Source organism: Jaminaea rosea, assembly GCF_003144245.1.
Source record: "Jaminaea rosea strain MCA 5214 unplaced genomic scaffold BDZ90scaffold_16, whole genome shotgun sequence".
Lineage (NCBI taxonomy): Eukaryota > Fungi > Basidiomycota > Exobasidiomycetes > Microstromatales > Jaminaea > Jaminaea rosea.
This window is the reverse complement of record NW_020289990.1, coordinates 428,073-447,094: the sequence shown is the minus strand read 5'-3', so window position 1 is coordinate 447,094 and position 19,022 is coordinate 428,073. Positions and strand designations below refer to the sequence as shown.

Here is a 19,022-nt window from a genome sequence, read left to right as displayed (position 1 = left end):
TCGAGTGGATTGCTCCCGCCTTTATTGCCGCCGACGCGCACGTTCCGCCTGCGCCTTCCTTCCGCCGTTGATTGCCTCTTGTGTTTCTTCTCCACGTAACCTACCCGATCCACGCTCACACGACGTAGTCATGGCTCTCAAGCCGCAGCAGCAGCAGCAGCAGCAGCAGCGCGGCACATCATCTTCGGCCCTGCTCATCTATCCTGCTGTGGGCGTAGCCATCAGCGTCGCCGCGTCGGCCGCACTCTGGTGGCCCGGAGGCGTGAGTACGCAACGCGGTCTGAATCTATGTATGCTCTCTCCTCGCAGTCACGCTGATGCCCCTTCCTTCCTCCACCACACACACGCATAGCTCTCCTCACATCCCCTCTTCCAACGCACCTCCTGCCCATTCACCCTCCCCAACTCACAACGCGCAACGCGTAACCTCCTTCCGCAGCTCGACGCCTACGTATGCTCCGTGCGTCCCCTCTACACGCAGCTCTCCTCCACGCGCGCAGCAAAGGGCAGTAGCGCGTTGCTCCTCTCGGTGATCCTCCCAGTACTGATGAGGCAGGGATATGTAGCCACCTCCCCGAACACGCGCAGCGCCCTCCTTGGCCCCTTGGCCGTCGTGGGGGTGCACCTCCTCGCCCGAGCAGTGGGATCGGGAGCGGCCCTTTGCTCGCTGGGTACGCTGCTTGTCACCTTGGGATCCCTAGCACAGTCGCGCTCCGGCGGGCCAGAGAGGATCCCTCTCGCCCCCACGCCGGCGTCGGGTGTGTACTTTTCCAACCTTTGCATCGTCCTACTCGGAGGAGCTGCTCTGCTGCAAGGCATCCTCTCCCCCTCTTCACCCTCGTGGTCAACAGCAAACACGCTCTATCTCTTCTCCCCTCTCCTCCTCGCTGCGCTTTTCACCCTCGCAACCCTCTTGGCACCGCGTCGCGCCACCACAGCCAGCGAGGCGCGCAAGCAGCTCATGGAGTACGGGGCAGAGGAAGTCGCATACACGTATGAGCGCACCTGGTCCTACTACCGCAAGGTCGGGTTGGCAAGCGCAGCATTGTACTGGTACGGTCTCTCCCGTCTAGGCAAGGGGTTGTACTACCATGCCGACGAGCAACCACTCAAAGACGGGGTGGTACGCCTCATTCTGACGGAGTTCGCGCTCGCCTCCGTCTTCCTCCTCCTCACCATCCTCGTCGAGCGAGCCGTACTACGGCCAATGGATCCCTCCACCTCGCCCTCCCCCTCTTCTGGCCAGCTGCGCGCCGACTGCCTTCGTGCCCTCTCCCTGGCTCCGGCGGGAAACCCCTCACTAGAGCAACGACGCGGCCCTCTCGCTCCCTGCCTTGCGGCGCTCATTGGCGGGCCTGGGTTGGTTGCCAGCTTGTGGTGGAGCGGAGGGGAGGAGGAGGCCGGCTGGTTCGCTAGAAGGGCGTGGAGGGAGACGAGGGCTACTGTGCTTGAGAAGAAGGAGGGGAGATGAGAGGAGGCGAGGGGGGAGGCGAGGCGGGCAGATGGGCAAGCAGACAGGCAGGGGAGAACAGAGGAAAAGAGTGAGATGGATGACGTGGCGATTGGAATTGCATACATGATCCAATTCGTGCTCGTGCGTGAATGGTTAAGAGTAGCGACATGACGTGGCGCGGCACGGCGGATTAGGGCGGGGCGAGAAGGAGCAGAAGATGAGATGTGTGAGAGGTGGAAGCGCGGAGCGTGAGGCCTCAGAGATGGGAAGCTTCCAACGCAATTCACGCGTCAACGACGGGGTTGTATCGCAGGGCTGCTCGCGAGGAGCGTCTATACGACGACGAGGAAGCCGAGCATGGCCGCAGCCGCCAACGAGCCAGCGACGGCGAGCGTAGAGCCCTTGACACCGAACGAGGCCGCCCCGCTCGATCCACCCGACCCGCTCGACCCGGACGCAGCCGCCGTTGGGCTGCCCGCGATGCTCTGGCTCAGGTGCGACGCAACAGCCTCAACCGAAGCGGAGGGGACGGCCGAGGTGGTGGAGAAGGTCTGCTCTCCCTGGCTGGTGTCCTCGACTGTGATGTAGGAGAGGGCGACAATCTTGCCGATGTTGGACTCGTCGATGTACTCGCTGAGGGTCATGTTGCTCAGCTGCACGCCGGGGGCATTGAGACCCTCGGGGGCCTCGAAGTCGGAGCCCTGCGCGAAGACTAGAGCCATGTAGCGGTGCGCGCCTGAGCCGGCGGCCGGGCCAGGCTCGACGTAGGATTGGATGGCAGGGGTGCTGTTGGTGAGGCGGCCACCCTCGTACTTGAGGTTGTTAGCCAAGTAATGCCTCGTGACGAGGGATCCGCCAAGGATCTGGCCAGCCGCTCCCGGGTCGACGAGCATGGCTGTGAAGTTCTCCTGGGCGTACTGTGCGGCCAGCGTCGAGGGGACGTCGAGCTGGTACTCGGGCGTCTGCTTGAGCGTGGCGTCGTCCGCGGGGAGGGTGAAGGAACGGCCTACAGTGGCGTTTTGACCGCCGAAGGAGAGGATCAACGCCGAGCTGACGTTGGTGTCCGTTTGGTTAACGACGCCGGGGAGAAGACCTGGCGGCGAGAGAGAGGGGGGGTGGGGGCAAAGGGAAAGGGGGTGTCAGTATCGATGGTGCAAGGAGCGGGTTGATGATCTCTGTCGCGCCTGCTCACCCTGGGCTCCGTACTTGAGAACGGCCTCGGCGATCTCCGAGTTGACGTTGCCCTGAGCAGAAACGGTAGAGGCGGCCACCAGGGCGGTGCCAGCAGCAGCGACGGCGTTGCGGAAGAACATGTTGCGAAAGAGTGTGTGAAAAGAGGGAGGGATGCTGATTTGCTGGAGTGGTAGTGTTGGGAGGAGAGGGAGGAGAAGTGAAAGAAAGAGAAGTCAAGTCGCGAAGGGGACATCGGGCGTGCGTGTTGCTCGCGCGCCAAGACTTGAGTGAAGTGTCAAGCAGCTGGGCTGGCCTAGCCTGGCCTGGCCTGCCTCTCACCCTTGACCGCCAGCCAGCCAGCTGGAATGTGCTTCTGCTTCTGCTGCTTGCATCGCCTCATTAATCGCCGCGATTCTGTGCGTGTGTGTGTGTGTTGATTGAGAGAGGCTTGACTCTCCCCGCTCCCGCGCCAGCGACACACCGACGAGCTGCAGAGTGCAGAGTGCAAAGAGGGGACCCCTGAGCGAGCGAGGGCGGGGCGGGGCGCGAAGGAACCGGTGCGTTGCCTGTTGTTACGCTGCCTTGCGTTGGAGGAAGCCCGGCGACTTCTTTTACTCTTTCTCCCCTGCCGGGCCGAGAGCACCGAGCGATGAGGAGGGAGCGAGCATTACGATACGAGGCGCAGCGAGGTCGAGAAGTCATTCTGTCGTTATTATTCAAAGACACCACAAAGAGAGATAGAAGAGAAAGGTTCGTCTAGCCTAGCCTAAGCCCAGATGTAAAGCTGTCGGAGGGAATTTACAGAAAGATCAATCTCAGCAGTTCGCCAAGTCGCGGGCGGGGTCCACGCGTCTACTGTTCTCTACTACAGCTTTGCCCCACTCCCCTTGATGGGCTCCTCCCCACTCCTAGCAGCCGCAGCCCTGAACAAAGGCTCGAGCTCCTCCCTGAAGGTATGACTGATGTACTTGCCCCCATTCGGCGCCGAGTACGTGTATCGCCCAACGTCGTCGATGCTGTTCCCCTTGGGGGCGTGGTTGAGCGGGTTGCCCTCCGCCTCAGCCATCAGACTCTCATAGACACGCCCGTCCTTCCTACCAAGACTGGAGCCAAGCTCCCAATCGCTCCAACCAAAGCTGTCGCACATTGGGATCGCTTGACCGAGCACCTCCTCTACCAAGGAGCGTACCGCCGCCTCCAGTGCCAGAACGGACTTGGGGCCGAGGACGGCTTGCCCACTCTTGTACCCTGCCAACTCGCGACCCTCGGCCGCGGGAAGGGCGAGCGGTGTGATATCCCTGGCAACGGACGTCAAACCATTCAAGGCAACGATCTTGCGCAACCAGTGGCTGGCCTCCTCTCCGTAGGCCTGGGCGTCCCCCTCGACCCCCTCGGTGAACCACGCATTGACGACAATCTCGGCGTGTGATTTGGCCACCTCTACACAGTCCCAGCTCAAGTCAACGAAGCGTCGCCCAGCTTGGGTGATCTCGGCCTGCAGGTCCGCGACCCTGCGTGCGCAGCGCAAACGCAGGGCCCCCGTCCAGGACTCGGGGCGCAGCCACTCCTCGGCCGTCTGCGGCGCCGTGTACGGGATAGCATTGGGCGTGGCGAGAGCGCGGAGGAAGTCCGTCGTGTTCGACACGTTGGCGCCCTGCGGGTTGCGCTGCAACTCTCCTGCGATCTTGAGCATTGCTCGCCCCACTTGCTGGCAGAGGACATAGTTGTCCCCCTCGTAGGTGACCGTTGGTGCCTGGTCGGGGAACAGGCTCGAGAACCCGGCGTAGGCGGAGAAGCCGTGTCCTCCCAGGGCCTGGCGACACTCCTCTATACCGTCGAGGGACTGTTTGGTGCAGTAGGCCTTGAGGGAGGAGGAAGCGACGTGGACGTCGGCGAGGAGGGTCGTGTCGCCCGACTCGAGCTGAGAGGCCATCTCCTCGTAGAGGATACGCATGCGGCGCCCCGCGATGATGTAGGCGAAGGACTTGGCGAGGAGGGGCATCAGGCGTCGGTTGAGAGAGGGATAGCTCAACACGCTGCGCTCGATTTCACCCTCTTTGGCGTCCGGGTCGCGGAACTGCCTGCGCACGAGCGAGTAACGCGTCGCGATTGTGATACCGCGGGAGAGCATCCAGCCGGTCCTGTCGATCATCTGCGAACGGATGAAGATCATCCCTCCATAGCTCAACTTGTCACTCGGGGGCTTGACGTACTCTCCTCCCTTTTTCACGTGTGCGTGCTTCCCCAGCATGTTGTCGCGCGGGATCTTGACGTGGTCGAAGCGGACCCACCCATTGTCCAGCCCACCAAAGGCGCCGTACGTCTTGGGACCGATGTCGCCTGCTACGATGCCGGGGAGCTTCTCGTGCGTCTCGAGGGAGCGCATGGGTACAAAGAAGAGGTGAGGGCCGTACCTGCGCCCCTTGATGTAGAGCTGTGCTTGGACGATGCCGTGCGTGCAGGTGAGGCCGGAGCCGCCCGCCCACCACTTGGTGGAGGTGAGCGTTGGCGAGTGGATGTCGAAGGAGTCGCTCTCCTCGTCGTAGGTGGCGAGAGTCTCGAGTCCTTGCACGTTGGTCCCATGGCCGAGCTCGGTCTGGAGGTATGCACCCAAGATCTCGTGATTCATCGCACGACCGCCCCATCGCTCCACCTGCTCGGGTGAGCCTTGCGACATGATTACGGGAACGAAGGCGACCCAGTGGATGGTGACGGGGGACTGGAGGTCGAGGGAGATGGCGGCTTCGATGATCTCCTGTGTGTCCCACTCGTCGCGCTCGGCGATGTCGAGGAGGCGTCGGCAGGCTTTGTGGGACATGGCCATCTGTTGCTCACGATTGAAGTGGAGCCTGGCGGGGCGTGATGCGGGGAAGGGTGAAAGGGTCAGCATGGTAATGGTTGGAACACGCTACGTCCTCGCGCTGTGCCGGGCACGCACATCCTCTTCTTCCAATCGCCAAAGACCTCATCGGCATCGAGCGTCTTGATGATCTTCCTCCTCGACTCATTATCGATCCTTCCATCCCTGATGACCTCTTCAATCTTGGCCGGGTCAAAGGCAGCCTTACTGCGCGCCTTCTCGATGTCGTTGACCGTGTTGAGTGCGACGTTGCCGATGGGAATGGGCAGGGAGACGCGAGGTGGGTTCGATGAGCCGGCTGGACCCTTGGCGCTGCTGAGTGGCTCGTAGGTGGTGCGCGCCGCCGGGCCGGAGGACGAGGCGGAGCTTGATGAGGCCGCAGAGGAAGATGGGTTGTTGGTGGTGAGGGCGGGCATCGTGGGGGAGAGGGGAAGGGGTAAGTGGTGGTGGTGGTCAAGTGGCAAGGACGAGAGGCGCCTCTTTTGAACCCTTTACACTCCCTTGACAAAGGTTGCCGCTCCCTCGCTCCTCGCTCTATCCGCCAATCGTGAAATTGAGGCACGCCCCTGCCCTGCAACTTGGGACGGATGTGGGGAAACGAGGCCGAGGTTAGTTACTGGTCGCCCAAGGCTCGACATCCAAGCCGGCACCGGCAAAGGCGGACGCCTGGCCTATTGTTCCGCGAGCGAGCTACGACAAGCGGTGCGCCACGCGGAAGGAGCGATGTGGGGTCGGCGAGCTAGGCTGAGCTGAGCTGAGATCCAGGCCGAGGATTGCGAGCGAGTGGTTCTCCGTTCCGATGCTCAGGAGGGGGGGAGTGGTGGTGCCACGCGAGCGAGAGGAGGGAGTGGGACGGAGAGACGGAGAGACGGGAGCAGCGTAGGGCGGCAGCAGCGTAGGAGTGGCATCGCAGTGACGCCTCGCATCGTTGACGACCAAACCCCACCCTCTCACCAGCCATGTCTTCTCCCACCCCACCAGAACAGCCGGGCTCACCATCGCAAGCAGTCGAAGGGGGCTCAGCGCCTATGGCTGTTCCCGAACCTGCTCCTCTCTCCCCCTCGGACGAGCAGGGAGGGAATGCGCAGGCGGATGGAGGAGGACGTGCCATTGGCGGCATCTTTGATGATGACGACGAGGATGATGACGCCGCAGCGGGAGGGACTCGACAGCAGGGAGAGGGTCAAGGCGAGCAGGAGGAGGAAGAAGAGGAAGAAGACGACGAAGAGGCTGAGAGACAGCGTCGGAGGAGAAAGAGGCGCGAGGAGCTAGAGGAAGAAGGAGGGGCGGGCGAATCATCTCAGAGGAGGTGAGGAGGCGATGAGCGATGCGCGATGCCCTAGACTGGCAGGTCAGGATGCTGACTCTTATCTCTCGCTCCTGCCGCGCCGCTTCGCAGGAAGAAGTCAAGGAAGGATCATACGCCCGACGCAGAGCAAGAGGAGCAAGAGGACAATGGTCTTCCCCAGCTAACGGCAGAGGAAGGTAAGCAAGCGCGGCCTGTCACAGCGAATCTCTCTCCCCCACACTCTGGCTGCGCCTACATGCTCACCCCTCTCTCTTCTCCCCATCCACGTCCACCCATAGAGCGACGCAAAAACCTCGACACGCGCATCAACACTGCCCTGAAAGCCGGAAAGCGCAAGCCCAAGCGTCGCACCAAGGATGACGGCGAGGATCTCGACCCGGCTGCGGACGCCGAAGTGGCAGAACTGCGTAGCGCAATGCTCAATGCAGCCGACGACGATGTCCTCTCCAACGAGGATCGCAAGCCCGCCCTCGCCAAACTACGCCTCTTGCCCCGCGTTGTGGATGGGCTGCAAAAACAGCATTGGCAGCAGAGCATCTTTGATTCCAACTTGCTCGAGGCGGTCAGGAGGTTCTTGGAGCCACTACCGGATAAGAGTCTGCCAGCGCTTAATATTCAGAGGGAGTTGTTCAAGGGATTGGAGAAGTTGAGCCCGGCGATTGATACTATTTCGCTCAAGATGAGCGGATTGGGAAAGGTCGTCATGTGAGTGAGCGCTCGATTTGCTCACGCCCTCTCTCTCAAACACTGACGCACATCAATACTTACTCGCTCCCCCTCCCTCTTCGCACTCGCAGCTTCTACTCGCGCAATCGTCGCGTCGAACCGGACCTGCGCCGCAGGGCAGACCGTCTAATTGAAGCGTGGTCGCGTCCCATCCTAAAACGTTCTGCCTCGTACAGAGCAATGGAGATCCCCAAGGCCGCTGCGCCCTATCTCCCCTCGACGGCACGTCTTCTCGATTCACAATCGCAAGCGGCTTCGCAGTCGCAAGGGCAGATCGATCAGAGCAGGCGCAATGTGCATATCCCTCAACCCGTAGCGGGTGGATTCAAGGTCGCGCCTCGTAGCTTGGTGGGGGCGGGAAGTGGTGGAGAGGGGGAGGCGGGTGACGCTAGTTTGAGGGCGGCTAATCTTGGGAGGGAGAGGTTGAATGCGTTCAAGAGGAAGGTGAGGGAGGCAAAGAGGTGAGAGCATGTGGGAGGGGCTGAAATGGGCGGGGGAGCCCAGTCGAGATGTCGAGTTGAGCGAAGAGTCAACAATGTGCATCTTTCCATCCATCTAGCATGGCAGGACATCGCTGTATGCCTGCCTGCCTGCCTGCCTGCCTGCCTGCCTGCTCGTGCCCAATCTCGCGGTCGCGATCATTCATCTCAGTGTGTTCACTGGTCTTCGAACATGCGTATCTCTGTCTGTCATTGAGTTGCGTGGGAAACCGTATGAGAGAGGCTGATTGAAGTGGTTCCTTCTTCCGATCCCACCTGCCTGCCGTTGACTGGCGAGATCCACCCTTCGTCCTCTATCCAACCAATCGCCCCACCTCAACCATTCGCGCCCTTTACCCAGCTTCGCACCCGCATCTACTCCTGCACATATCCCTTGCCCTTGTACCCCTCCGACGAGATACCTGTGCGTTCGGGCGAAGAAGAGGATGGTTCAGCTTTCTCGCGATCAGCAATGATAAGGATTTTCTTCCCTCTCCCGCGCCGTCTACGCACCCGTGATAGGGTTGATCTTGTCCTCGCGCGCCCTCTCGTTGCTCTGCTCCTGGTATTCCTTGGTCATCGTCTTCGGCGGGGGCGGGGCTGCGTGAGCGTAGCGCAGGATGGGATGGTCAGCTTCACGTTACTTCACAAAGGGCACGGTAGCAGTAGAGGGGAGGCGGGAGGGGGAGAAGGGAGAACAGCCATCGCATCGCCTCGGTATTACGCACCAAACTGTCGCATCGTGTAAAAGACACCAAAGGTCGCGAGACACAGGCCGGATACACCGACGAGGGTGCGGATCCCTTGACCGGGAGGAGTAATGGGCTTGCGTGGGCCATGTGGGCCAAAGGAGACGAAGTATGCTGCGCGCGTAAGAGAAGGGTAACAAATGTCAGCATGCCTACCCTCTTGTTTACGCCTGCCTGTGGCCCCCGTAGAGGAACGAGTGAGAGTGAGAGATACTGACCTGCCTTCTTCTCATCCAGACTTAGCTCCTTCCAATCTTTGCGCTGTACCTCCTCCAACTGGCGGTACACGGCATACTGCTCTACTTTGCTCATGTGAGCCCAACGTGCCTCGATGTTGGGTACAACTTGGCTAAGCTGCACCTTGTTGGCATTAGAGCCAGGAGCCTCGAGGGCGGCCTCTGCCTCACGGGCGTCGGAGAGGGACCATTTTTCCGCCTTTGTCAAAAGGGTTCGGCGCGATGACGAGGGGACCGAGGTCGAGTGGACAGCGCTGCGCAAGGCGTTGCGAGACGTGTTGCGGAGGGCGGGGGTGAGCATTATGATGGTGCCGGTGATGATGGTGTGGAAGTGGAGTTGGGGAGGAAGGAAAGGAGACGATGGATGAGTTGGATCGGGTTCGTCGTCGAGAGCAGCGTGGTATTCTCGCGCCCGCCCGCTCGCCCGCCCCCCGTAGTCTCCGATTCCTCATCCAGCCTTGCAAGAGTCTGAGCCAGAGGGCTCCTCTCTCTCTCACAGCGAGGGCCGGCCGCTTGCCGCGTGTCGAGTCTCGAGTCGAGTCGTCGCTCATCTCTGTCAAGTCTGGCTCACCGAGGGCGGAGAGAGCGGGCTTGGCCGGGTGCGCGCGCCCCGTGTGCTTGCTTGCCAGCCAGGCCAGGCCAGGCCAGGCCAGGGCCAACCAAGCAAGGCTCAATCGATGCTCGACTGGCTCGACCAACGGGGGCGGACAGAGGGAGCGCGTGGCATCAAGTCGAGACTCACTTCGAGGTTGAGTGCGAGTGCAAGTGCGAATACGACGACGACGACGACCGACCGCTCACCTCGACCTTCTCGCCTCCTCCTTACCACCCACCAACCATCCCCTCAACCCTTTAGACCACAATATGACCCAAGCAGCTTGGCGCCAATTCTTCTCGTGAGCATTTTTGCGCTCGCCGCCTTTCCCCCTTGCCCTTCACGTCGCAGCTGACATCTTTGCCCCTCTGCACGCACGCACCCACCCACCTACCCGCCCCTCTAGGTACAACCGCTACACGGCCATCTGCGGTCGTGCGACGCGCTCGGCCCTCAAGGAGTCGGAGAGGGTCAAGGCTGAGCGTCGTGGTGAGACGAGCCTGCGATACCAGGAGTGGAAGGATGGCAAAGCTGGGGAGCAGGTGCGTACCTTCGGCCAAGAGGAGTAGGCAATGAGAGAATTGGGAGTAGTAGGGACTGACCTGACGTTGAGATCCTCTTGCGACAACAGACTAGCATCAAGGCTCAGCCTAAGCAGCAGTAGACGATGGGCGGAGGATAGCGTGGGAGCAGACGATGTAGAGGGGCAGTAGAGGGTGGGAAGACACAACAATTGATACAGATTTCAATTATCCAGCAACGACAAAAGAATCGCGGCCTCACCGGCCATGGTCATCGCTCCACACGTTTGCCTCGCCTTGCCCTTGCCCATCTGGTGGTATCGAGGTCGACTGCGTCTTCTTCCCCGCCCTCTCCTCAACATCATCATCATCGTCATCGATGCTGAACAACATTGTTGAGCCATTCGATCTTCCCCCTTGCTGCGTCGAGTAGATGTCGTCGTCATGCGCACTCCAAGGATCATGTCGTCCTCTCCCTCCTTGCCTACCGGCACCGTGCTGCTGCTGCTGCTGCTGCTCCTCCTCCTCCCCCTCCCCCTCACTCCCCGCATCGCTCCCCGCATCGTCCCCATAAATCTCCTCAACATCCACCGCCCTATACTCGCTCCTCATCTCCCTATCCAACCTATACCTCCTCTCCGCCCACCAACTAACCCAGAGTCCCAAACTACTCCCGGCAAGATTAGCCACCACATCCCACCAATCAAAGCGTTTATACGGCAGCAGTGCCTGAACAAACTCGCTCCCTACCCCTCCGACTAGGAAGCAAACAAAGAAGCTCAACCCTAGTGGTAGGTACCGGTAGAAGGGGGAGGTGCGTCGTGTGGTGGAGGGTACGTCCCATATAGAGTAGAAGAGGAGGGAGGCCAGGAAGAAGCAGATGAAGTGGAGCAACTTGTCGTTTAAGGGTACGACTGTGGAGCTTGCTGGGTGGAAGCCTAGTAGGCCGAGGAGGAGGAGATCCACGATGTTCAGGAGGAGGAGAGCGGGGCGTACTGAGAGGGGAAGGGTTATGGGCGGGGAGGAGCGTGAGGAGGAAGAGGAGGCGATGCGGATTGGTATGGAGCGGACGAGCAGCCGGCGAAGGAGGGCTCGGCGAGTAGTGTTTGCTGGAGGGGTGAAGGGGTGCAGGAAGAGCTGTTTGGCTTCGTCGGTATAGGAGGGGTTGGTGCCTGACGACGAGAGTTGCGGGGGCATCGTTGGCGTCTCGTCTGGGTGAATGAGGGGGGGTGAGTGAGGGAACAAATTTGTCTGCTTGTCGTCGAGGGATTTCGAGTCGTTGGCCGTGGCTCGTGCGGAGAGAGAGACACGAGAGCCAGAGGGCGGCGAGACCGACTTGGACTCGACTTGGCTCAGTCAGTCAGGAGGCGGGCGCATCTCACCTTCCCCCCTTCTCCACCATCACCACGACGACGACCACCACCACCATCGTCCTCCTCTTACACCCCCCTCTCGCCCGCCCAGCATGGAAATGCTAACCTTCAACGCCACGGGCGGCTACCTCGAAGGCGTCGTGCGAGGGTATCGCAACTCCCTCCTCACCTCTCAGACCTACTCCCAACTCTCTCAATGCGAGACCCTCGAAGACCTCAAGATGCAGCTATCCGCCACAGACTACGGCAACTTCCTCGCAAACGAACAGCCACCCATCACCACTTCCACCATCGCTGAAAAGGCTACGGGGAAGCTGGTGGGGGAGTTCCAGTATTTGAGGGATAACGCTACGGGTCCACTGAGGGAGTTCCTAGACTACCTGACCTACGCATACATGATCGATAACCTCATCTTGTTGATCACGGGCACGCTACACGAGCGGGACACGCACGAGTTGCTCGATCGATGTCACCCACTGGGTCACTTTGATGGGATGGAGGCACTCTGTGTTGCCACTACCGTCGAGGAGTTGTACAACAGCGTCGTTGTGGAGACTCCGTTGGCCGAGTACTTCAAGGAGTGTTTGAGCGCGTCGGATTTGGATGATTTGAATATTGAGATTATCAGGAATAGCCTTTACAAGGCGTATTTGGAGGACTTTTACAACTTTACTCAGCGTTTGGGCGGGACGACGGCTATTGCTATGGGTGAGTTTGCGAGTCGTCACGTCGCTGCCCCGCGGATCTCTCTCTCTGCTACACCTTGGAGCTGACCCAACTCGCCCCTCCTCGCCTCGCCAGGCTCCCTCCTCTCCTTCGAAGCGGATCGTCGCACCCTCAACATCACTTTGAACTCCTTCGGCACCTCCCTCACAAAGGAACAGCGAGCCAAGCTTTTCCCCTCCATCGGCCGACTGTACCCTGAAGGCAACAATGCCCTGGCTCGAGCGGACGATGTGGACCAGGTGAAACAGGTGTGCGATATGGTGCCAGAGTATAAGGCTTGGTGGAAGGAAGGAGGTATGGGTGGCGGTGGAGGCGGTGGTGGAGAGGAGGGGAGTGAGGTGGAGGAGTTGGAGGGAAAGATGTTCAGAGAGGAGACGAGGTTGAATAGGATTGAGACGATGTGTCAGTTCAACTATTCGCCATTCTACTCTTGGCTCAAGGTGAGTGCGCGACGGTGCTACTGGAGAACAGGATCTCACAGCTGCTGACCAACCCTCTACTACTCTCCTGTCTGCTCCTCGCTCGCCTTGCCCAGTTAAAGGAGCAAGAGATCCGCAGCATCACCTGGATCGCAGAGTGCATCGCCCAAGACGCACGCGACCGTATCGGTGACTTTGTACATGTATAAATTGGCGTGCGTGCGTGCGCGCCCTCGCGACTGGTGTCAGTATCCAATGCACTCTCTTCATGACTACACGCCAAGGCCAACGCCAACGCCATCGTCAACGCCGCCCCGACTACTTCTTCTCCCCCACAATCGCCTTCTTCCTTGCACTCTGAGGCTTCCTCTCCCCCTCCCTTGTATGCTTCCTCCTCCTCTCCCCTTTCACCCTCTGCGCCTTCTCCATAGTCCTCTTCAACCCTTGTGCCCCCTTGATAGCCTTGGGTACCCTCCTCTGTTTCGCGATGCGCGTAATCTCCCCCACTCCACCCCCAGAAGGGGTAGTAGCCGTCCCACCCCACTTCTTCTTGAGGGCTTCCCGATATTCGGCGGCTTTGAGCTCTTTAGTGGAGATGACGCCCAGCTTCTCGCTCGCCTGTGATTTCCATAGTCGAACATTACCATCATCACTACCGGAGAGGACGAAGCGGGCATCCCCCGTCCAAGCGGTCGAGAAGACGCGCTGCATGCGCGAAGTGTGGTATACGTCCCGCGAGCGATTGCCCCTCCCTACGCTCCACAGCCTGACGGTACGATCGTAGCTGCCCGATACAAGGTCCTGCCCCGTGGGGGAGTAGGCTACGCTCATTACCGCGCTTACGTGGTCCTTGTAGATCTGTGTTGCGCTCTTCATGTTGCGGATGTCAAAAGTGTACAAGTTCTGGTCCTCGGACGCAAGCGTGAAGACGCTGGGCTCGATGGGGTTCCATGCTGCGTCGTTTGCTCGCATGCTCATCGTTATGCCATTGACTGCCCCTCCCGTGCGGGTATCGTAGAGGTTCACGCCGCGATCTGAGCCTAAGCCGACGAGGAGCTCGGGCTCGGATTGATTGAAGCGGACGACGTTTATTGAGGAGGTGTCGGAGGAGGAACCCGTGGACGTGCCCCAGCGGAGGGTTTGAAGGGCGGAGGAGGAGGAGGAGGAAGAGGAGGAGGACGAGGACTGGCCGCGTGAGAGATCCCAGAGTTGGATGCTGGTGGAAGCTGAGGCGAATATGGGGGACGAGGCGTGGTGGGTGAGGGAGTTGAAGGCAACTTTGGAGTGCCAGGTCAACAGGGGCTGCGAGTGATGCGAGTGGTGCGGAGGGGTCAGCATGAGATGTCCTTTCAGTGTCGGTCCACGTCTCGCACACCCACCTCTGTCCTCTTTAACTTGCGGTCCTTGAGCCAACCAATAGTCCCATCCTCATCCCTCGCTCCATCTTCTTCGTCGTCATCCATGGCAGCCTCTATCCTGCCCGAATCAGGATTGGCATCCCACATCTGCACCGTTCGATCTGTCCCGCATGAGAGAAGCCTGCGACTGCCCAGCCCATTGGACGAGGAGGATGAAAAGGTGAGTGGAGAGAGGCAGAGAGATTGGATGATGCTGTTGTGCGCCTTTGGTATTGATTGGAGGAGGGAGCGTGTGGGTAGGTGCCACAAACGGATCTCTGCGAGCGAGCGAGGAGAGCAGAGAGATGGTAATCAGCACTCGAGGGCTACAATCAAGGCTCTTTGCCTCGCCGCGCCTCGCCGCGCCACGCTACTCACCACCATCCCCTGCCCCTGTAGCCACAACATTGCCCCTCGTCCTATCCATCTCCACGACGTAAACCCCATCACTATGCCCCTCCAATGCTCCAACGAATGGTTTTGCGAACATCCTCTCCATCTTTACCGCATTCAACGCTCTCGTGTACTCCCTCGCCTGCGCAAAGGGATGCTGCGCTGGATCCAAGTTGCGCGATTGAGGGGCGGGCGCACCTGATGATGAGGGGGCATGGGCGTCAAGGGAGCGTGAGAGGGCTTTTATCTTCATCCTGCCCAAGAGGGAGGGGATTGGGTTGTTTTTGGTGGTAGTGAGAGTGGCGGAGAGGACGGAAAGCAACTGTGAAATTCATCGGCGGCTTCGTCTGCGTCGAGGGGCCGGCGGAAAGGGAAAATGCGCCAATCCACTTACTCGACTCGGCGGGGCTTCGAGGCAGACGAGCTTTGTTTCTTCCTCAACGCCATTACCGTTCGCCATGGCCAGCACGAGCATCAGCAGCAGCAGTCTACTCAGGCAGCTGCCCAGCGTGGCAAAGTGCAGCAGGAGCAAGAACCTTTGCACGCTGTCGACGTCAATAGGGCCCCTGTCCTCACACACGCAGAGCATCAGACGGCCACTCGTTGCCCCAACCGCACCGCCGCGACTCGACCTGCGCTCTCGCCATCTCGCAACCTCTTCCACCCCGCCCCGATCACCACCACCACCACCATCCTCCTCCTCCTCACCGCGCCCCTCTCGCGAAGACCTGCTACGCCGTCAAACCGAATCACAGCGTCGCACCTATTCGGAGCGTAATCGTTCCCTCGCCTACTACTCCCTGGGAACCATAATCCTCGGGCTAGGCCTAACCTACGCCGCCGTACCCTTATACCGCGCCTTCTGCTCAGCAACAGGCTTCGGCGGTGCCCCCCAAATAGTCGGTGTAGGCCGTTTCGAGCCATCACGTCTCGTGCCGCAGAACCCTGGAGCCAACAGGATAAGAGTCACATTCAATGCAGACGCATCCGATGAACTTCCCTGGTCTTTCAAGCCTAGTCAAGAGGAAATCAATGTAATTCCAGGAGAGACGGCACTTGCTTTCTTTACGGCGAGGAATAGGTCGAAACGCGATATCATCGGTATTGCGACGTATAATGTGGCTCCAGATCGGATAGCGCCTTACTTCTCTAAAGTAGAGTGCTTCTGCTTTGAGGAACAGAAGTTGCTAGCTGGGGAAGAGGTGGATCTTCCCGTATTCTTCTTTATCGATAACGATTTCTTGGAGGATCCCAATGTGCAGGATGTAAGGGATGTGGTGCTTAGCTATACCTTTTTTGCTGCGAGGAGGAATAAGGTCACGGGACAGTTGGAGCCTGATACCGATTTGGAGGCGTATCAGGTGGGTAAGGATTTGCCTGGTGTCAAGTAGGCGAGGAAACAGGGGAAGGGGAGGCGCGGGGGAGGAGAAGAAGGAGCAGCGACGTCTCCTCAGCATACCGAACTTTCGTAGACCCAGACATGTCATTGTACCAATAGCTAGCATAGCATGCGGACGCAGCGAGGGAGCGCCATCGCCGTACTCTCACCAATCATCGCATACAATCAGCACAGCACAGCCCAGTCTATCCTACCATCGCATTGAGGATGGATGTGAAAACGCATTGAGAGTGTTGACATTCTCTGGACAGGATATCATTGCAGCTGCTGCCAATGTCAAAACAATGACCTCACCATCCCCGATCTGGACGACGCAAGAGAAGTCAGGGCCCGCCCGTCGGCTGGACGCGGGGCTGACAAAGGTGGAGAGATAGAGTAGACGAGCCAGCCAGCCTGAGCCTCTCCTCGGCCTTCCCGACGCGTCAATCCACCAGGGTCCAGCGCCCATTGTCCGCACGCCCGCACGCACGCACAGCTATGATTCCTAGGCTCCCTCGACTGGAGTACGCCGTTAGCTAAGGCTACTTTCAGTGAGACGTCAGGCAGGCGTCAAAGCTTCGATCGTCGAGCGTCGTTGCACTCGTTTGCGAGGGGGGTTACGGCGTGGAAGCGTAGAACGTCATTGGACCTCAGAAGACAGGCCCGCCCGTATCTGGACATGGACTGGCGCCAGACGAGCATCAGCACGATCACGGGCAGCCGGTGAGAAGAGAGAGCTCATTGAGCCTACGTCTCAGACTCACTCTCAGGGTCCAACGAAGCACGTCCGTCCTCCAATCCTGATTGTGTCAGCCGTCTCCCGTCTGCCGTCTATAAGTAGACCTTCATCCCCTACCAACTCCTTCCGATCAAACAAGACTCACCATCAATCAATCCTCAACTCCACTCAACCGCACACACACTCACACACAATGGCACCCCGCAACGAGTACTCCGAGCCCGAGGTGGTAGAGGACGACGCCCCCGCAGTCGAGGAGTCGGGCGTCGATGCCCAGGCAGAGGACGAGGCCGTCACCAACGAGCCTGAGGCCAAGCAGGTCCAGAACGAGCTGGGCGACCTTGATCAGGGTGTGAGTAAGCGCGGCGAAGGGGTGGGGAGATTCCCACCTCTTGAGACTCTTGTAAAGACGAGAGGCGGTGGACAACATGCTGACGGCTCGACATCACTCGCGCCTCGCGACCAGAACATCATCGACAACTCGGACGGTCCTTCGACGCGAGGCAACAAGGGCGACCCTATGGCGGCGGACAAGGCCATTGACCAGGACATCGACAACGCTGAGCAGGAGCTCTCGTAGATGCAAGAATGCGCGCGCACTAGTGTGCCTGTTAGCTTGCCAGCTTCGCTATCGGATCTGTTAGATACCGTGGAAGAGAGTGTAATGCAATGGATGTAAGCTAGAGTAGACCCAGATTAAGATCCGAGGCTTTGAGCGTTTGTGTGTGAGATGGGACGACGTGGAGCGAAGCATGGCTCCAACCTCTCTGAGCATGTACAATCGCATGGCGATTTCCTCGCGATGCCTCATCGCCCATGCAGCTGAGCATCTTCATCTCGCCTCGTCTCGTCTCGTCTCGTCCGCTGGTCCGCGGAGCATATCACGTCTTTCTCCCCGTCTCATCTCTCTTTCGCTATCCCTGGTAAAGCTGAATTGAATTGCTGTAAGATTTACGGATCGGCTGCCGCTCTACAGCACCTCGCTCGTCGTCGTCGTCGCCGTGCCCGTCCCCTTTGTTCCTGCATCTAGTGGTGCTCGTCACCATGGTCCTCAGGGGGAGCAAGGTAGTTGAGCGAGTACACTAGCGGGCGGGCGCAGACAAGGCAAGGGGAAAAGGATCAGCTACTGCTCTCTCGCTTTCCCGACTCTTTGGTTGGCAGGCAAGCCTCGCTCGCCCACCCCGCGCCTACTCACCAGACCCACACTCCGGGCAACGGTGGTGCTTCAAGTCGGTGTTGAGGCTGATCCAGACGGTGTCGTGCGAGTCGGCAGGGGAGCCCGTGCAGCCGATGACTCGTTCCGGGTAGCTGAGCGTGCGTACGTGGGAGAGAGAGGGGGGAACGAGGTTGAGTGAGTAAGAGGTGCGAAACAGCTAGCCAGCCGATCGAGCCCTCTGCACTCACAGAGACTCGACGAGGATGGGGTCCTTGATTGTTCCTACGCGCGTGGCGTCCAGGGGCTGCGAGCGGGAGGAACAGACGATGCCACGAGTTCAACATTCAGTCCCATCATCATCATCATCATCGGCGTCATCATCTCTCCCCATCGGCCCCTGGCTCTCTCACCTGCATGCCCCAGACGTCGACACCCTGCATCCTACCCAGCAGCTCAAAGCGCTCCGATCCAGTAGCCTGCGAGAGGTTCGAAGGGACCTCGCCGCTCTTTGACCCTTCACCCTGGATGATCGGCGGGCCATGGCCCTCCAAGAGGCGGACGGAGGAGGAGAAGGCGCGCAGAGAGGACTGTGCCACGGAGTTGGCAGCGGGGCGCATTGCCGGGGCGATCGCTGATCGGAGGGCGGCAGATGAGCGGAGGAGGAACATTGTGATGGTGGTGGTGGTGGTGGTGGTGAGGGAGGTGGTGAGGAGAGACAGAGGAAGAGTCGGTGACACGAGTCGACACAGAGAGTTGCAATCGGAGAGCCAGTCGAGTGAGGCCGGGGCGGGGCGGCTCGAATCTCTCGTCTCTGAGCCTGGCCCGCCTGACTGCCACGAGGAAGGAAAGCGCGCGCCGGGCAGAGAGCGCACGACACGATGCATACAAGCTTCATTAGGGACACCACGGTGAAGGCTCAAGCTGATGGAGATCTCACCCGTAAAGCCTTCAGAGAGACGACCAAGAACTCGAGGTGCCATGTTCACGCCGGGTGAGGACGGCTTAGCTTCTCCTTCCCCCACTGCGCTCGACCACCTGGCTCACGACGCTCATCGGCCCGCTGCTCTGTCTCTCTATTTCTCCTCATCTCCGAGCGCATCTTCCCAACCTCCCGCGTGTGATGTGTTCTCGCCCGACGTCTATCCTTTTGTCACCCCCTTCTCGTCCTTCGGGCCGAGGGTTGGTTTTCGCGTTCACGAGCAACGAGGCTTCAGTGGCTTGGCCGGGGCTCCCCTTGCTCGGCGGCTGCGTGTGTACTGGCCAGCTGCCTGCGAGGGCGAATCTTCGCCGCTTGCCGACCTGCGCTTCAAGGCTTCGTCGAAGCAAGAGGCAGACGGAGA

The 19,022-nt window shown here is 59.9% G+C and overlaps 12 protein-coding genes across 12 annotated transcripts; 6 read left to right on the top strand and 6 right to left on the bottom strand.

The window, feature by feature from the left end:
• The first annotated feature begins 19 nt into the window (after nt 1-19).
• Nucleotides 20-1,705, top strand: BDZ90DRAFT_86020 (hypothetical protein). The gene is made up of 3 exons (XM_025509895.1): nt 20-262; nt 353-1,420; nt 1,490-1,705. The coding sequence occupies exons 1-3, from the start codon at nt 131-133 to the stop codon at nt 1,622-1,624; spliced, it is 1,335 nt and encodes a 444-aa protein (XP_025359871.1). The 5' UTR covers nt 20-130; the 3' UTR covers nt 1,625-1,705.
• BDZ90DRAFT_234455 (hypothetical protein) lies at nt 1,540-3,062 on the bottom strand. Its single transcript, XM_025507028.1, has 2 exons — nt 2,646-3,062; nt 1,540-2,546 (listed from the first exon to the last, which is right to left on the bottom strand). The coding sequence occupies exons 1-2, from the start codon at nt 2,764-2,766 to the stop codon at nt 1,786-1,788; spliced, it is 882 nt and encodes a 293-aa protein (XP_025359870.1). The 5' UTR covers nt 2,767-3,062; the 3' UTR covers nt 1,540-1,785.
• Nucleotides 3,063-3,315: 253 nt separating this feature from the next.
• On the bottom strand, nt 3,316-5,927 carry BDZ90DRAFT_234454 (acyl-CoA oxidase). Its single transcript, XM_025507027.1, has 2 exons — nt 5,565-5,927; nt 3,316-5,475 (listed from the first exon to the last, which is right to left on the bottom strand). The coding sequence occupies exons 1-2, from the start codon at nt 5,900-5,902 to the stop codon at nt 3,492-3,494; spliced, it is 2,322 nt and encodes a 773-aa protein (XP_025359869.1). The 5' UTR covers nt 5,903-5,927; the 3' UTR covers nt 3,316-3,491.
• Nucleotides 5,928-6,742: 815 nt separating this feature from the next.
• BDZ90DRAFT_234453 (hypothetical protein) lies at nt 6,743-8,093 on the top strand. The gene is made up of 3 exons (XM_025507026.1): nt 6,743-6,795; nt 6,886-7,500; nt 7,593-8,093. Exons 2-3 carry the CDS (start codon nt 7,031-7,033, stop codon nt 7,984-7,986), a joined length of 864 nt encoding a protein of 287 aa, XP_025359868.1. The 5' UTR covers nt 6,743-6,795; nt 6,886-7,030; the 3' UTR covers nt 7,987-8,093.
• Nucleotides 8,094-8,335: 242 nt separating this feature from the next.
• Nucleotides 8,336-9,601, bottom strand: BDZ90DRAFT_234452 (COX4-domain-containing protein). The gene is made up of 4 exons (XM_025507025.1): nt 8,968-9,601; nt 8,729-8,863; nt 8,514-8,600; nt 8,336-8,422 (listed from the first exon to the last, which is right to left on the bottom strand). Exons 1-4 carry the CDS (start codon nt 9,284-9,286, stop codon nt 8,376-8,378), a joined length of 588 nt encoding a protein of 195 aa, XP_025359867.1. The 5' UTR covers nt 9,287-9,601; the 3' UTR covers nt 8,336-8,375.
• A 192-nt stretch (nt 9,602-9,793) lies between these two features.
• Nucleotides 9,794-10,582, top strand: BDZ90DRAFT_234451 (hypothetical protein). Its single transcript, XM_025507024.1, has 3 exons — nt 9,794-9,881; nt 9,987-10,122; nt 10,212-10,582. Exons 1-3 carry the CDS (start codon nt 9,850-9,852, stop codon nt 10,242-10,244), a joined length of 201 nt encoding a protein of 66 aa, XP_025359866.1. The 5' UTR covers nt 9,794-9,849; the 3' UTR covers nt 10,245-10,582.
• On the bottom strand, nt 10,148-11,476 carry BDZ90DRAFT_85871 (hypothetical protein). The gene has a single exon (XM_025509894.1). It carries the CDS (start codon nt 11,296-11,298, stop codon nt 10,360-10,362), a length of 939 nt encoding a protein of 312 aa, XP_025359865.1. The 5' UTR covers nt 11,299-11,476; the 3' UTR covers nt 10,148-10,359.
• On the top strand, nt 11,468-12,942 carry BDZ90DRAFT_85790 (putative vacuolar atp synthase subunit D). Its single transcript, XM_025509893.1, has 3 exons — nt 11,468-12,182; nt 12,276-12,640; nt 12,736-12,942. The coding sequence occupies exons 1-3, from the start codon at nt 11,567-11,569 to the stop codon at nt 12,826-12,828; spliced, it is 1,074 nt and encodes a 357-aa protein (XP_025359864.1). The 5' UTR covers nt 11,468-11,566; the 3' UTR covers nt 12,829-12,942.
• Nucleotides 12,938-14,662, bottom strand: BDZ90DRAFT_262696 (WD40 repeat-like protein; the record flags this gene model as incomplete). The annotated part of the gene is made up of 3 exons (XM_025508521.1): nt 12,938-13,921; nt 13,999-14,294; nt 14,395-14,662. The coding sequence occupies 3 exons, from the start codon at nt 14,660-14,662 to the stop codon at nt 12,938-12,940; spliced, it is 1,548 nt and encodes a 515-aa protein (XP_025359863.1).
• Nucleotides 14,663-15,161: 499 nt separating this feature from the next.
• Nucleotides 15,162-15,785, top strand: BDZ90DRAFT_209781 (hypothetical protein; the record flags this gene model as incomplete). The annotated part of the gene is made up of 1 exon (XM_025504054.1): nt 15,162-15,785. A coding segment is annotated over one exon (624 nt), but the record flags the coding sequence as incomplete, so codon positions are not given.
• A 437-nt stretch (nt 15,786-16,222) lies between these two features.
• BDZ90DRAFT_234447 (hypothetical protein) lies at nt 16,223-17,126 on the top strand. Its single transcript, XM_025507023.1, has 2 exons — nt 16,223-16,878; nt 16,993-17,126. The coding sequence occupies exons 1-2, from the start codon at nt 16,720-16,722 to the stop codon at nt 17,104-17,106; spliced, it is 273 nt and encodes a 90-aa protein (XP_025359861.1). The 5' UTR covers nt 16,223-16,719; the 3' UTR covers nt 17,107-17,126.
• A 426-nt stretch (nt 17,127-17,552) lies between these two features.
• Nucleotides 17,553-18,350, bottom strand: BDZ90DRAFT_262693 (cytochrome c oxidase polypeptide IV; the record flags this gene model as incomplete). Its single annotated transcript, XM_025508520.1, has 4 exons — nt 17,553-17,608; nt 17,722-17,834; nt 17,931-17,986; nt 18,093-18,350. 4 exons carry the CDS (start codon nt 18,348-18,350, stop codon nt 17,553-17,555), a joined length of 483 nt encoding a protein of 160 aa, XP_025359860.1.
• Between the last annotated feature and the right edge of the window lie 672 nt (nt 18,351-19,022).

Excerpts from the sequence above, each read along its gene's own strand:
- BDZ90DRAFT_86020 (XM_025509895.1), top strand. The coding sequence starts at position 131 with ATGGCTCTCAAGCCGCAGCAGCAGCAGCAGCAGCAGCAGCGCGGCACA. Across the intron at positions 263-352 it reads CACTCTGGTGGCCCGGAGGC|CTCTCCTCACATCCCCTCTT; the intron begins GTGAGTACGCAA and ends ACACACGCATAG. Across the intron at positions 1,421-1,489 it reads CCGGCTGGTTCGCTAGAAGG|GCGAGGCGGGCAGATGGGCA; the intron begins GCGTGGAGGGAG and ends GCGAGGGGGGAG.
- BDZ90DRAFT_234455 (XM_025507028.1), bottom strand. The coding sequence starts at position 2,766 with ATGTTCTTCCGCAACGCCGTCGCTGCTGCTGGCACCGCCCTGGTGGCC. Across the intron at positions 2,547-2,645 it reads TCTCAAGTACGGAGCCCAGG|GTCTTCTCCCCGGCGTCGTT; the intron begins GTGAGCAGGCGC and ends TCTCGCCGCCAG.
- BDZ90DRAFT_234454 (XM_025507027.1), bottom strand. The coding sequence starts at position 5,902 with ATGCCCGCCCTCACCACCAACAACCCATCTTCCTCTGCGGCCTCATCA. Across the intron at positions 5,476-5,564 it reads GGCGATTGGAAGAAGAGGAT|GCTCCACTTCAATCGTGAGC; the intron begins GTGCGTGCCCGG and ends ACGCCCCGCCAG.
- BDZ90DRAFT_234453 (XM_025507026.1), top strand. The coding sequence starts at position 7,031 with ATGCTCACCCCTCTCTCTTCTCCCCATCCACGTCCACCCATAGAGCGA. Across the intron at positions 7,501-7,592 it reads GGATTGGGAAAGGTCGTCAT|CTTCTACTCGCGCAATCGTC; the intron begins GTGAGTGAGCGC and ends TCGCACTCGCAG.
- BDZ90DRAFT_234452 (XM_025507025.1), bottom strand. The coding sequence starts at position 9,286 with ATGCTCACCCCCGCCCTCCGCAACACGTCTCGCAACGCCTTGCGCAGC. Across the intron at positions 8,864-8,967 it reads TCTGGATGAGAAGAAGGCAG|CATACTTCGTCTCCTTTGGC; the intron begins GTCAGTATCTCT and ends TTACGCGCGCAG. Across the intron at positions 8,423-8,513 it reads CAAGATCAACCCTATCACGG|GTATCTCGTCGGAGGGGTAC; the intron begins GTGCGTAGACGG and ends CCGAACGCACAG.
- BDZ90DRAFT_234451 (XM_025507024.1), top strand. The coding sequence starts at position 9,850 with ATGACCCAAGCAGCTTGGCGCCAATTCTTCTC. Across the intron at positions 9,882-9,986 it reads GCTTGGCGCCAATTCTTCTC|GTACAACCGCTACACGGCCA; the intron begins GTGAGCATTTTT and ends CCGCCCCTCTAG. Across the intron at positions 10,123-10,211 it reads ATGGCAAAGCTGGGGAGCAG|ACTAGCATCAAGGCTCAGCC; the intron begins GTGCGTACCTTC and ends TTGCGACAACAG.
- BDZ90DRAFT_85871 (XM_025509894.1), bottom strand. The coding sequence starts at position 11,298 with ATGCCCCCGCAACTCTCGTCGTCAGGCACCAACCCCTCCTATACCGAC.
- BDZ90DRAFT_85790 (XM_025509893.1), top strand. The coding sequence starts at position 11,567 with ATGGAAATGCTAACCTTCAACGCCACGGGCGGCTACCTCGAAGGCGTC. Across the intron at positions 12,183-12,275 it reads GACGACGGCTATTGCTATGG|GCTCCCTCCTCTCCTTCGAA; the intron begins GTGAGTTTGCGA and ends TCGCCTCGCCAG. Across the intron at positions 12,641-12,735 it reads CATTCTACTCTTGGCTCAAG|TTAAAGGAGCAAGAGATCCG; the intron begins GTGAGTGCGCGA and ends CGCCTTGCCCAG.
- BDZ90DRAFT_234447 (XM_025507023.1), top strand. The coding sequence starts at position 16,720 with ATGGCACCCCGCAACGAGTACTCCGAGCCCGAGGTGGTAGAGGACGAC. Across the intron at positions 16,879-16,992 it reads TGGGCGACCTTGATCAGGGT|AACATCATCGACAACTCGGA; the intron begins GTGAGTAAGCGC and ends CCTCGCGACCAG.